The sequence below is a fragment of the Poromitra crassiceps genome, assembly GCF_964638095.1.
Source record: "Poromitra crassiceps genome assembly, chromosome: 4".
NCBI lineage: Eukaryota > Metazoa > Chordata > Actinopteri > Beryciformes > Melamphaidae > Poromitra > Poromitra crassiceps.
In genome coordinates this window covers 74456854-74472480 of record NC_139626.1, presented here as the reverse complement: position 1 = coordinate 74472480, position 15627 = coordinate 74456854, and the positions used below count along the sequence as shown (strand labels likewise).

Sequence of the window (15627 nt, the reverse complement as noted above, 5' to 3'; positions counted from 1 at the left end):
CAACAACAACAAATGGCTCAAATAGCACAATGTCACAATGAGGAACAAAGAGACAGTCAGAAAGAGAGAGAGAGACAGAGAGAGAGAGAGAGAGAGAGAGAGAGAGAGAGATGCGAGCAAGTGGCGCACCTGGCATGGCCTGTGGAAAGCAGCTGCCGCCTGCCCTGCAGGGCAGACTGCACTGAGTATTTTGGAAAATAAATTAAATAACAATAAATTAAATTTAAACATAAAAAACAAAGATTAAAGTGGAGTATATGCAATGTTTGTTTGTTTACATTTTTTGTCATAGTCATGACATAAGACCACTGATGACATCATCAGTGATGTCATAAGAGCAAGCGAGGCCGTGCAGGCGCCCGAGCTGCATATGCGAGCTGCAGGGCCATCTTGCGAGCTGCAGGGCGGGCAAGATATGCCTAGTTTGGTAAAAATGTGTTGTGAATTTAGCAAATTATTACATTGCAACCCGATCTCCCAAAAAATTGTAAAAAAGCAAGGTTTTTGGACCATCGTTGCTATGTTACAATTTCGGCTCCGAAATTGTAAAATGTTAAGGTACGCTTATACTGGGGAGGGTGTGGTTTCCGGAGACTTTCCGTTTTCTAACCCCTCCCATACCCTAACTCTAAACCTAAAATCTCAGAACGTTACCATTTTACAATTTTGAAGCTGAAATTGTAACATATACCAATGTTGGTCCAAAATGTTTACAATTGTCTGTGAGACTGTGTTGCATATTGAGATTCAACTATTTTATTGTTGTGTAGTTTGCGTGTTTAACTTCAACTCAAACACTTTACTAAAGATATATATAACTAACAATCATAGCCTTCAAACTTGCACAAGTATTAAATAGGCTGAATAAACTTAGAAATAATAATAAATAACCTAAATAAACAAGCAACAACAACAACAATGATGATAATGATAATAATAATAATAACAACAATGATAACAACAACAACAATAATAACAATTAAATATGTAATAATTAAGTAATAAACAATTAGCTAAATAAAACAAGAGAAATACAATTACAGACTGCTGTTTTATGTTTTAAGCCTAAAACGAGAAATAAAATAAGAGGCTGCTGTAGCCTGCCGTGTTGCTGTCCAAGTCGATGGCCAAGTCTAAATTCTTCCATACATCAACAGTGACTCCAAGCGATTTCCGGCACTGGGTCATGCATGCACTGTTACATTGTGGCTCTGGTCTGCACACGAATCGCTATCACAACGCTGCTGTATAAACCAAAGGCCAGAATGCAACAGCACTTTGCCGTTTTATGCAGAGACTGTTGTCGTCTAAATGTGGCCTATAACAAAAGGCTAACTAAACCCCAGCACCAGAAACCCAAAACACGACAACACATATTTTCACTCAGAATGATTGACAGAGATGCAAAGAAAGGCTCCACAGTTACATCCTAAATGCCCATCTGGAGGTCTAAAAAAAATAACCAGGCTACAAAAACAGAGATACCTGAAGAAAAAAAGTTGTAAGTAGTGTGGGTGTAGATCAATTAAGTGTACGAGTAAGGGGTATTGAAGTAGGCCTCTGACGAGTAAGATATATTGAAGTAGGCCTCTAGTAAGAGATATTGAAGTAAGCCTCTGATGAGTAAGGGGTATCGAAGTAGGCCTCTGATGAGTAAGGGGTATCGAAGTAGACCTCTGACGAGTAAGGGGTATTGAAGTAGGCCTCTGACGAGTAAGATATATTGAAGTAGGCCTCTAGTAAGAGATATTGAAGTAAGCCTCTGATGAGTAAGGGGTATCGAAGTAGGCCTCTGATGAGTAAGGGGTATCGAAGTAGGTCTCTGATGAGTAAGGGGTATTGAAGTAGGCCTCTGATGAGTAAGGGGTATTGAAGTAGGCCTCTGATGAGTAAGGGGTATTGAAGTAGGCCTCTGACGAGTAAGGGATATTGAAGTAGGCCTCTGACGAGTAAGGGATATTGGAGTAAGGGAGAAGTGATGGGATGGCTGGATCAGAAGCGTCCCCGTAACTCGCAACTTCCTAATCGAAACAGAGCCAGTTTGAATCCTGATGTGTCCCATTTTTACCCCCAAACTAGAGCTCTCAACCAGCCTGGAAATTCGAACCTCCCCGGGTTGAAGCCCGAGCCCGGATCGCCCTAGATCATCACACAGTAAGAGGCCAAGCCAGAGAAAAAACCTGAAAAAACAAACAACAACAACAACAAATGGCTCAAATAGCACAATGTCACAATGAGGAACAAAGAGACAGTCAGAAAGAGAGAGAGAGACAGAGAGAGAGAGAGAGAGAGAGAGAGAGAGAGAGAGAGAGAGATGCGAGCAAGTGGCGCACCTGGCATGGCCTGTGGAAAGCAGCTGCCGCCTGCCCTGCAGGGCAGACTGCACTGAGTATTTTGGAAAATAAATTAAATAACAATAAATTAAATTTAAACATAAAAAACAAAGATTAAAGTGGAGTATATGCAATGTTTGTTTGTTTACATTTTTTGTCATAGTCATGACATAAGACCACTGATGACATCATCAGTGATGTCATAAGAGCAAGCGAGGCCGTGCAGGCGCCCGAGCTGCATATGCGAGCTGCAGGGCCATCTTGCGAGCTGCAGGGCGGGCAAGATATGCCTAGTTTGGTAAAAATGTGTTGTGAATTTAGCAAATTATTACATTGCAACCCGATCTCCCAAAAAATTGTAAAAAAGCAAGGTTTTTGGACCATCGTTGCTATGTTACAATTTCGGCTCCGAAATTGTAAAATGTTAAGGTACGCTTATACTGGGGAGGGTGTGGTTTCCGGAGACTTTCCGTTTTCTAACCCCTCCCATACCCTAACTCTAAACCTAAAATCTCAGAACGTTACCATTTTACAATTTTGAAGCTGAAATTGTAACATATACCAATGTTGGTCCAAAATGTTTACAATTGTCTGTGAGACTGTGTTGCATATTGAGATTCAACTATTTTATTGTTGTGTAGTTTGCGTGTTTAACTTCAACTCAAACACTTTACTAAAGATATATATAACTAACAATCATAGCCTTCAAACTTGCACAAGTATTAAATAGGCTGAATAAACTTAGAAATAATAATAAATAACCTAAATAAACAAGCAACAACAACAACAATGATGATAATGATAATAATAATAATAACAACAATAACAACAACAACAATAATAACAATTAAATATGTAATAATTAAGTAATAAACAATTAGCTAAATAAAACAAGAGAAATACAATTACAGACTGCTGTTTTATGTTTTAAGCCTAAAACGAGAAATAAAATAAGAGGCTGCTGTAGCCTGCCGTGTTGCTGTCCAAGTCGATGGCCAAGTCTAAATTCTTCCATACATCTGACTTCCTCTCCTCCTGAGAGACCAGAGTATATTCCCATGTGGCTAACTTTTTATTGTCACTTCCATCTTCACATTGTCATCTTCTTCTCTTCTCTGTTATGGCTAATTGATAGCATGCCACTCCCCCATCTTCCCACCTCTCCTCTCCCATTGGTCAAGAGAGATGGTGTGATTTGGTGCTTTACATTCGAAGGAAAACTCCGCACATCTCTCTTGGGGCAGGTGCGTAGGACAAGGATATAATTCACACAAAAATAAAGAGAGTCCCGCACACTGTCCAAACTTGCAAAAATAAATTTAATTGTAACGTTTCGGTCTCAGACCTTTTTCAAACTAAATTGTGTGGGACAGTGTGCGGGACTCTCTTGTGTGAATTTTTTGTGATTTGGTGCTTTAACATTTGCCCTATAGTTAACCCTTAGGCTGAACAACAAACGGGAGATATTGGATGGATGGATGGATGGATGAATAAAATAAATAGCTACATTTGAACAAACTTAGAGAAAGTCTTGACAATTGTTGAATCAGGAAGATGGACAGCACTGATTGCCCACTGCTCATGTCTGTGATGTTTGTGTGTGATTATTACCCGGTCGGGCTCAGCTGAAATTGAAAACTCTACCCCAAACGAGAACCCTAACATTAACCAAGCTGTGGTTGACCGCTGAGTCTACCCGTGTTTCCTGCATCTTGGCACCGGGCCCCAGACAATAATTGTGAAATATCAATGTTGGTCCACAGCGTGAAACGTTCAATTTTCACAATAATGGCTCTAAAATTGATGAATGTGAACATTACTTTTTACCTCAGTCCACTGCAAGGCTACTTCCTGGTTACAGCATGACTCTCCCCCACCAGCCACTCACTGTAGGTCGACTCACTATTGGGGGCCAATTGTGTTGCTCACAGTGTGAACATGGTAAATTATTCCTAATAGTTGGACGTACATTAGCCCGGTAAAAACCATCCTGATATTGTGACCTCACATCCTACATCCACATCCAAATCCACTCGGAAGAACGGCGAAAACATATTTTGTGCCAAGAAACTCCACTGGTGCAGACTCTTGTTCTTGTTTAATTGTTGTTATTGAGTCTTTGACTGCAATAACTGCACTTATTGCTGTTTACTCTAATAACATTAAGGGTACTGCTTGTTGCTTCGGGAGACGCCATAGTGTTTTGCCAGCAGCATCCCTGATTGGCCGGTTACATTGTCAACTATGAGGCAGGGTCCCTGATTGGACGGTTACGTTGTCAACTACAAGGCAGGTCAGCAGCAGAAGCCAGACTGATCCACAGAACGAAACAGAAGGTGAGGTCAGGATGGCTTACCAGGTTAGGCTAGAAGTTAGGCTAGAAGTACATGGAGTGAAACAACTAACCCACACTGTGTGTGTGTGTGTGTGTGTGTGTGTGTGTGTGTGTGTGTGTGTATGTGTGTGCGTGTGTGCGTGTACTCACAGCTCTCCAGCTGCATCTTACAGTGCTGTGTGTCCATGGGGAAGAGTTGGAGATCCAGAGGACAAGACAGAGTAACCGACAGCCTACATACACAGACAGACACACGCACATGCACACGCGCGTGCGGACACACACGTGCATGCACACGCACGCACACACACACATGGGCATGCACACAGACAAATGCACACGCACGCGCACACACACACACACACACAGACACACACACACACACACACACACACACACACACACATACACACACACACACACACACACACACACACACACACACACACACGGTTCAGCAGAAGAGAGATTAAAATAGCTTCATTATGCGTCCGGGTAGTGTAGCGATAGATTCCCTGCCTACCAACGCGAGGGACGCAGGTTCGCATCCTCGTGTTACCTCTGGCTTGGTCTGGCACGATTGGCTGGTGTCTGCGGGTGAGAAGCCGGATAGAGGGTATTTGTCCTGGTCGCTGCACTAGCGCCTCCTCTGGTCGGTCAGGGGGCCTGTTCGGGGGGAAGGGAACTGCTGGGAATAGCGTGATCTTCCCACGTGCTATGTCCTACCGGTGAAGCTTCCAGTCAGGGGAAAAGAAGCGGCTGGCTACTGTGCATGTGTCGGAGGAAGCATGGTGTCAGTCTACAGCTCTCCCCAGATCGGCAGAGGGTGGAGCAGTGACCAGGGCAGCAGAGGGAAATTGGCCAAGTACAATTGGTGAGAAAATGGAGGGGAAATCGAAAAAATAAAATAAAATAAAATAAATGGCTTCATTAAAGTGATAGTTGACTTGTGAGCGCCCCCTCCTGTCAGTTGTAGGACACCAAACACAGCCAGTTCTCAGCCTTCTCCTTAGTCTCTCCCCAGACTCAAATATTACATTGAATCGCTGCGCTCCGCATACTACATAAATGAGATCTGCAGCATGCAGTAATGTAGTGTCAGCGTAAGAACTCTCATGAGTCTGGTGTTCAGACTACCTTCTGCTAAACTAGTTCAGTTAAAAGGCCTGTTTACAGCTCTAAAACACATCATACGTCCACCTATTGTTCCAAACCGCTTTTGCTGCATAATCCACATCTTTATAGCCAGATGAGTGCACTGTGGGTCCAAAAGTCCAATGCAAAAGTCCAATGTTTACCTAATGATCTCGTAGGTTTTCCCCAAAGCCTTACACCTTACATTGATCTGGCGCAAGACTCTTGGGGCCCTATCTTACCAAAAGCGCTAATTTAGCGCTTGCGCTCGTTTAACGCCGTGCGCAATGCAAATAGGGGGCAGACACAAGCGCATGCCTGTGATAATTGTACTGGGCATTGGCTGCCACATGCCAAAGCAAGCGTTTCAGCGCTAAAATGTGGTGATATATGGCATTATGCTGTCATCAGCAGCGCGCAATTACTTTGCACTAAGAGCTTTGAAAAGGACCTCTTACGTGCAGCGCAGTGCAAAGTAGAATTCCCTTTGAATATGTCATTACGCACACACTTGCCACGCCAATACATCAAATTATGCTGCTAAAATTGGGTATTAGCAGATAATTCAGTGAGGCAATCAACTATACTTCACTGAGAAACTTTTATCACATCGCAAAGAGGGAAATTAATTGAGAAAACTTGTTGGACAATGGACATAAGCTATTTACCTTCATAACCCAGAGGGTCGTTGGCACCACAGACGATCTGTCAATAAGCTCTCTCTGTCCTCGCACGAGTGAGTACACTCTATTACGCATGGAGAGAATTACAGCATATTGCATGCCTTGCACAGTCATGGGAATCTGATTGATTGTTTTGATTGACGTAATACCCAGCATTGCCCGGTGCCCTGGCTAAATTCCTAAAAAGGCCTTACTTCAATCATGGCCACCTAATCATCCCTTGTTACTTAATTGGCACATTCAGTCCTCAACTCTCCACTGTGATAGCTGATGTGCGGTGAGCGTTCTGGCGCAAACTGATTTTGGCACGGCTCTAATTTGCGTCTGCGACACGTGCTGTGAACCTTTCCGCATCCCCGGCGAGAATTGCATCCCCACATATTTCGGGGCTGTTTTAACTTAGAAATCAGGGAGGTCATGTCTACCAGACTGTTACATTTCTGTATAAATCATTACAATATGCTCCCGTCAGGTGGGGATGCTGTCGGCGCTGGGGTGCAAAACTTGGCATAACACCTGGCGGATTTGCGCAAGCCGGACTGCTATCTTCCCTGCCTTAAGGCACGCGCAAACAGGTGCGCAAGCGCTATTAGGGGATAGCGCCTGTCGGAAGATAGGGCCCATGGTGCCTTCCAATGCTCTTCGTAAACTTGTACTTCTTTTTTTCTAACCCCCCCCCCCCCCCCCCCCCACACACACACACACACACACTTACAGTGTCCAAACGTCAGTCTGTTTATTTGCACCTATATGGCTTAAATTGACCATGTGCTCCAGAATGCTTCATTCATCTGTCATAACATAAGTACTTCTGCTCATAAATAACTAATAAATAACTGAATGTCAACAAAACAGTAAAAAAAAGTTGTGACTATTTTAAACCAAGCAGTGTAGACCCACCTTTTTGCATGTCATTTAAGTTAAACAATGACACCAATGTTAAACAATCTTCTTGGCATCATGTTAAATGACTGTCCCAGTCATATTTACCACGTTATTGGGTCGTTCAAACATTCTTGTGTTTTACAATATTTCAGACAGCATTTGCTGGGTGACTGTTGGCAAATTGTAGAACACATCTTTGTCATGGGGACAATTTATCTAATAATGAGGTAAAATTGGACTGTGACACACACAGTTTAATCATTTGGCTTTGAGAAATATGATGGACATTTTCTGCTGTTTTTGGAGCTGTAAAAAATGGTTTAGCACAGGGCAGTGTTGTAGTTGTATATCTTCGGTCTGAGTCTTAGTCACCAAAGAAGAGTCCGAGTCCTCAAAATTGAGTCTGCAGGTTTGGAATTGGATAATTTTAGGTCCAAGCCAAGGCCATTTGGCTTTCGGTATCACACATTCTTTTAGGGCATTTAGGGTCATTGAGTAAAATAGGATTTGCAGCCTACAAATAAGTAACTTTCCAATAAGAAAAAAATCACATGAAAAACATCAATTATCCGCTTTTTTGACAAACATTTGAAGTTGTCATATTATATGCCTCTAATGGTATGCTGATTGATGATGGTGTTGGCTGTCCAGCCAGGTGTGTCTAAAAACCAGAGAGGGAGAGAGACGAGCAAGCACACACAGACTACACACACGCAGAGAGAGAGAGAGTGTGGGTTAACGTCCTTTTTCTTCCAGCCTGGTTTCTAAATGGTCTACTTTCCATATTGTCATATTGTACAGTAATGTGGGAATTGGAATACACATCGGATCATGAATCAGATCTCCGTGTCATTGCCATGCGGTACAGATAGCCTAATGGAATTATTGAATGATCAAAAACGTTATGTTCATGAGAGATTGAGAGAGAGAGGGAGAGGTAGTCTCATCTACATCCGACGAATGCAGCTATATACAGTCTGTACGTTACACCCCCAGAACATGCACAAGGAAGTTGGGAAAAAACCTTCAGACAGGAAAGAAGTTCGACGGAATCCGACCAATCACGACACGTGTGTCCACGAAAAATGCGGCATATTGGATTTTGATTGGACTAATGAGCGGAAGACCCGCCTTTCTGCGATTCTGATTGGACTAATGAGCGGAAAACCCGCCTTTCTACTTCCCATTCCGGTTGGTGCATGATTCTCCCTCACGAAGTACAGACGGTATGGCGGAAGCATTTGAAAATTGCGGAAGCCAACTCGTCTGTTCTAAGAGACTAAGGGAGAGGGGGTGAGAGAGAAAGAAAGAAAGAGACCGCTACATTGAAAATCATCTGAGAATTATGCCGTTTTGTTGCAACGGACGGCAAGAAAAGGGCAGACTGGCAGGTGGGCGCATTCTCATGTCTCAATAGGATATTATGACATAATGAACATCAGCGCTCACTCCCATCTGATTAATTGTTCGGGGGTGCACGTGCATGCGCCACCTGCGGAGAGGTCCACCTAAACAAGCAGGAACTTTATAACAAGAACCCTGTCTTCATCAACTGAGAGGTCCAAGTTCTTGTCTCCAACTTCCTTGTCCTCTGGATCTCAACTCTTCCCCATGGACACACAGCAAAGTCCTGAAAATTGGACTCGAGTCGGACTCGAAAACATTTCAGTCAACTACAATTTGCGTCATATACTGTATCTATGCACCCTTAACTCTAAATATGTATCTATGCACCCTTAACTCTAAATTTATATCTATGCACCCTTAACTCAAAATTTTTGCCACAGCCTTAATTCAAAATGTTGACAAACCTCATTTGCAGTCTTGAGTTTCCCTAGCTAGTAGGGGTGTCACGATACACTAATTTCACGATACGATACGATACACGATATTGGGTTCACGATAACGATACGATATGATATTTTAACAATCTTTTTTTTAACAAAAGTAAATAATTTTATGTATTTATTTATCTAACCTAAACCTAAACTAATATTTATTTAACCATGTGAGTCCCGTTGAAATCGAAACCTCTTTTCAAGGGAGCCCTGGGAAAATACTGGAAAAATAGTCTTTCATTTGAAATACACAAAATACAAAACAAATGCTGTTTTTGGAAATTGTTATTATAATAACTAGAAAACAACATGGAAGATAATGCTTCTCTTGCAATAGAATGTGTCACACTGTCACAAACTAAATGTTGGTTGCATGGTGAAAGAAAAATAAAGTATACAATCTATTTCTTAAATAACTCATGCTCAATGGTCCCTAAACTTATGTAATCTTATGTACCCCTTGAGCTGTTTTGCCATGCCAGTAGTAGTCTACCCCCTCACTCATGCGTGTTGATTCTGCTAAATTTGTTCTATTATTATTCAGGAGCAACGATATCATTTTTTTCTGACGATATCGATATCGTGACGTTTCGATATCGCGATATATCGTGCGACGAAATATCGTGACACCCCTACTAGCTAGGCTAGCTATCAATTCCAAATCAAAAAAAGAAAAGTCTCAGAGGAAAATAGAGCACTTAGGCTAATAGCACATGGACAGATTTGTTTGCTTTCGCCGCCAACGCTGCTGGCTTGATCTGCGGCCAGACATTAGCAAATAACAAAGAAAGACATTCCCATAATTTTAGCAGAAGGCTGAGATGGAATGCAGGGGCTAACTCATACCAACTTCAATAGCATTTCATGTTGACATGGGAGTGAGGAGTTGATGAGTGAATTTTGATTTGGCTCATGTTCATTTTTCCTTTATTTATTCAGGTAGTCTTATTGAGATGGAGCGCTGAGAACAAAAAACATTCATAAAAATAACAATCCTGAAGCTAATGTGCTATGTGGAGATTTCCTTCAGACATAAAATAATGCTATGGTCTCTTTCCTGAATCTTGTTGTCAAAACCTGGACTGACTCGCTTCTGACCCAATCATTTTTTTGTCTCCTCACTCGCTGTTTGAAAGCGGTGCTCTCCCCCTTCCCATTCCTGGAAACAAAATCGATGAAGTGAGAGAGTCAACTTGTTAAACTGGTGGTAAACCTGCCTGCTACCTACTTCTGTATGTCATTGTGGGATATGTGACCGCAAATCTACTGGACTATAGAAGGCCCTAAGGACAAATCCTTAGGGCCTTCTATAGTCCAGTAGATTTGCGGTACTTTATTTACAAATGTCATTCACTTTCAGTTAAAATAGCAGAATCAACAAAATAACTAAACTAACCAGTCCTGTCACCAGCTAACACTACATTTACAGGGACCCTTATAGACAGGCTCAATATAATCAATGCATTTCCCCTCTCAATCCTAAAGGCCAGCCAACTTCAAATGACAACAGTGAGTTAGAAATGTATCTGTTGTAATACAGCACAAATATAGTGTGTGTGTGTGTGTGTGTGTGTGTGTGTGTGTGTGTGTGTGTGTGTGTGTGTGCTTGTGTGTCCGTGTATTTGTGTGTCCGTGCGTGTGTGTGCATGCATGTTTGTGCATGTGTGTGTATTTGTGTGTTGTGTGCGTGTGTGTGCATGCATGTGTGTGTGTGTAGGCTACCTCATACTGATCAGGATGTCTCCGTTCCTGAAGATGAACAGCAGGATGTTGTCCTGCGTAACATCGTGGAAGTTGGCCGTCTTCTCGTTGGCGAAGAACAGGTCAGGCTTCCACAGACACTGGAACATCTTAGGGTCCACGGTCAGTGCATCATTCTTAAAGTCTGTAGGCAGACGAAGACGAGGGTCGTTCCACCGCTGACGAAGAAATATATTGATCCTGTACTCCTGCAGAGAGAGCCAAAATACTACTATTACTGCTACTGCTAGAACTGTTATTTATACTGCTGAGGCTGCTACTGTACTACTACTGCTATGGCTGCTGCTAATAGTACTGGGATTGTGCCTATGTTCACTCAACTCTATGCTCCCTCAGCCCATGTTCCCTCATCCCTATGTTCACTCAACGTTATGTTCCCTCAACCCTACAGAGGTCTGCATAACCAGCGAGACGAGACGCTGCGGCGTTGCAGCGGCCGGCTGCGGCCTCCCGGAGTAATTAGGGGGAATTCCCCCCCTCCTTTTTTCACCAACAGCTGCAGTGCGCAAAAGAGCCACCAGGTGGCACGTGTGAGCAGTCGCTGCAGGCGGAAGTCACCTGTGCCACTGCACATTCATTCCAAACATTTACAACTTTGAAGCACCTCAAAGACAGACATTGTGACTTGTAACGTTACAAGAATTCAAGGTGAGTGAGTTTCAATTCATGTTAAGGTTAATGTTCAAACACCAGCTGTTTGGATATTTCCCAGAAAGCTATAACTTTTTACACATACAGCCATGGGGTGTATATAAACCCCTCGCAAATACTGCGTGATATAGTGAAGTGGGGGAAGTTTGACCATAACAACATTGCACGCGGTTTCTTTACCAAAATGCTTTGCATTGCAGATTGAATAATAAAAAAGGCAAACTGCTCAACGTGACGCGCAGGGCGCGGGCGGCATTAAACAAGTGCACCCAAGTATGTTAGAGCAGCAGTATAGCGGAGGGGAGGCGGACCTCTGAGCCTTCTACATCGGACCATCGTCATTAATTACCTGTTTGAATTACAAATTTGCAGATTTAATCATAAAAAAGGCCAATTCCACTCAACGTAACGCTCGGGGGAGGTGCAGGCGTTGTTGAACAAGCGCGCCCTAAGTATCCCCAGGTGCAGTTCAGACTGGGGAGGCGGACTAGGAGCAGATTCAGCAGAAGTCATTTGTGTTGTGAAAATTTTTTCACATTCTTTCCTGTTTTCAACCCAATGCGAGTAATGAACAGGTCTTCAACTGTGAATTCAACTCGCCTATTTGCATGAAGTCGCTTCCATTACATCCATGCTGCTGCTGTGTTTCTCTCTCTCCAATAGCATTAGGTTCAAAGCCACGCGATAACTAACGTGATCTGCCAGTAATTCTGCCTGTTTTCTGCCAGCAACACACACGTTGTTGGTCAGGATCTGTATCGTTAACGTTATTTGTTTTGGCCTTTCAATATTACTGGTAGTGATAGCCTATAGTGCTTAGTTCAGCCGCTTGACTATACTGTATTAGTAGCCTATCCACTGGTGTCTCTCATGCAGAGATCAGCTGTCAGGTTGTGAACGTGCAGCGTCACAGCCAAACAGTATCGCAGCTACTTCATAAACCAATTGTAAGGCTGTGCGTGTGTGTGGACCCAAAGGTAGAGACACGGAGTCAAAAAGCAGTTTAAAGTCTTTTTACTTGACTTGATCAAAATAAACAACAAAGGTTTGCCACAACGGCTGCAGAATACACTGACATAAACAGGGCTGTGGAGCCAACTAAACTTAGCTAACTTGAAGGTAATTGTCCAAAGCACAACACAAGCAGTGTCGACAAGAGCAGTCACAAGGAGTAGAATATCCAACGGACACGGGAGGAACTCAGAGCAGGCCAGGACCACAGCAGCACACGACAATAATCAGCAACTGGGTCTGAAATGACACGTGTTTAAATAGGCAGTTGACCAGGTGCAGAACATCACACAATCAGTGGGGTTATTGAATTATTGTCTCTGTCCCTCCATTGGCTCTGGCGCTGCCCCGTCTCCCGCCATTGTTCCTGACGCGGGAAGGCAGGTCAGCACCTCGGACAGCGACGGGACACACTCCACGTGCCCGAGTCACTCGTCCTCCGGCCATTTCAGCACCACGGCCTGCTCCGCTCCTGTGCCACCTGGCGACCCCACGTCTTGTTCCTGGCGTTTAAAGTCTGTGATCAATGTTTTGTCCATGATATGCCGGGCCGGCACCCAACATCTCTCTTCTGGACCATAGCCTTCCCAGTCCACGAGGTATTGCATGCTACGTTGCACACGGCGTGACCCCACAATCCGCCGTACCGTATATACTGGACCACCGTCGACCCAGCGAGGAGGAGGAGGAGGAGGAACCGGAGGAGACAAGGGACTGAACACAACAGGCTTAAGCAGAGACACATGGAACACTGGATGAATTTTCATTGTGGCTGGCAGCACTAACCTGTAGGCTACTGTCCCGACGCGGGCCTCCACCTCGAAAGGCCCCACGAAGCGTGGAGCTAACTTACAGCTTTCCACCCTTAAGGGAAGGTCCTTGGCGGACAGCCAAACCTTGTCTCCAGGTTGAAAAAGATTTGCCGGGCGTCGCCGTCGGTTAGCTTGTTCGACCTGCCTGGTTCTGGTCCGTAAAAGAGCTGCCCGAGCCGTCCTCCATGTGCGTGCGCACCGTCGCACCAAGTCTGCAGCCGCCGGGACCCCCACGTCCTGTTCTTGGTCTGGAAACAGTGGGGGCTGGTAGCCCAGTTGGCACTGAAACGGTGACATTCCTGTGGAGGAAGATTGGAGAGAATTGTGGGCATACGCAGCCCACATGAGATGCGAGTGCCATGATGTGGGATCCTCGGCGGCCCGACAGCGTAGCATGCCCTCCAGCTCCTGGTTCACTCGCTCCGTCTGTCCGTTAGATTGAGGATGGAACCCCGAGGAGAGGCTGGCTGTAGCTCCCAGCAGCGAGCAAAAGGCCTTCCAGAACCGGGCGGTGAACTGCGGGCCTCGATCTGACACTATATCACAGGGAAGACCATAGAAACGGAAAACATTGTTCATGATTAATACAGCCGTCTCCTGTGCAGAGGGAAGCTTTGTTAGCGCAATAAAGCGCGCCCCCTTGGAAAATCTGTCCACTACTACTAATATGGCCATTTTCCCTCCTGATTTAGGTAACCCTGTGATAAAGTCCAATGAGATGTGTGACCAAGGCCGCCTCGGGACAGACAGCGGGCATAACAATCCTGCCGGAGAGCGGTGTGAAGTTTTCTGCCGGGCACATACGTCACAGGCTGCCACAAAATTGACCACCTCTCTGTTAGGATGACGTCATCATTCCTACTTTGACGTCATCATTCCGACTATGATGTCATCGATCACTGATGATGTCATGGTTCATAAGTGTCTTTCATGCCTTTCGCTAGTGATGTCATAGCACAGGTGATGTCATGTCTCTGATGATGTCACAAACGGTATGATGTCATAGCACAGGTGGTGTCATGCTCGGATCTATAAAGGCCTGTTCCGGCAGGCTCTGGCCAGTGATTCATAATCTAAACTAGGATCATACCCATCTCTGCAACGTCTGCAATCTGCAACTCCTGCAACCAGCAACTTCTGCAATCCCTCTGCAACCGTTCCCAAAACCTCGAACAGTGCAGCCCCCAGCTTTCTAGCTACCAAGTTCCACAGCACCCCAGCTTCTCCAGACCTACCAAGTTTCCCGTGGTCGTCAACTACCCGCGAATAGATCCACACGTCTAACTCCGATCCTGACAGTATGAATCACTCAAAAATGGATCTAGCGGGCAAATTTCTCACCCCAATCAAGGAGGAGGCCCCCAATCACTCTAAAGCGGATCTAGCGGACACACTTCCGCCGGTCAAGGAGGAAGCTCCCGAGACCCCAGTTTTCCCGCCGGCCACGTCAGGTGGTCCACCAGACGACACCTTCCAAACAGCACTGATTTCTACTATTTCTGGCCTGGGCGCGCGACTCGCGGAGATGCAACGGGAGCAGGCGCTCCTCGATGACATCCTTCGGGACGTAGCTTTCAAGGCTTCCCAAGCCGATGATCGGCACGCCCTCCTGGTTGGCCGGCTGGATCGTCTCAACGGGCTAGGCCCCCAGGGCGTCATTCCGCAGTCTCCTGCCCCCCCTGCCCCTCCTGCCCCAGCTTCTGGGCGATCAGTCGCCCCAACGCCAGTTACCCGGCCGGTCGCTTCAGCTGACCCACCAGGCGGTCAGCTGGATATCTCCACTCATCCTGATACCTTCACTCATCCTGATGTCTCCACTCGTCCTATCACGTTCGGAGACTTCCATATCATACTTAAGCACCTAGATCGAAGGCTAGATCGTCTCGATAGAAGGCTAGATCGTCTCGAAGGGCTAGGCCCCCAGGGTGTCACCCCGCAGCCTCTGCAAGACCTCGCACTTGAGTCAAGACGCCTGATTGCCCACCAGGAAAAAGCAATCCAGGCTCTGGCTTCCGCAGCCGCTGATCGGCACGCCCTCTTGATTGGCCGGCTAGATCGTCTCGAAGCCCCAGCTTCCGAGCGCACCGCCGTTCCGGAGGTTTCCAGACCTGCTACTCCCCCGCCCACAGCGGTCGTTGCTTCTAGCTCTGCCTCTCGGCCGCCTCCAGCTGCTAAGGGCATATT

At 45.2% G+C, this 15627-nt stretch overlaps 1 protein-coding gene across 1 annotated transcript in view; it reads right to left on the bottom strand.

Moving 5' to 3' along the window:
• Positions 1-15627, bottom strand: part of LOC310774948 (glycine receptor subunit beta-like) — a gene marked incomplete at both ends in the record, with an annotated part of 179746 nt that overhangs the window by 65916 nt on the left and 98203 nt on the right. Inside the window, 2 exons of the mRNA XM_083635038.1 lie at positions 4819-4901; positions 10931-11157. Of these exons, the coding sequence (XP_083491164.1) occupies positions 4819-4901; positions 10931-11157 (310 nt within the window). The remainder of the gene's footprint in view (positions 1-4818; positions 4902-10930; positions 11158-15627) is intronic.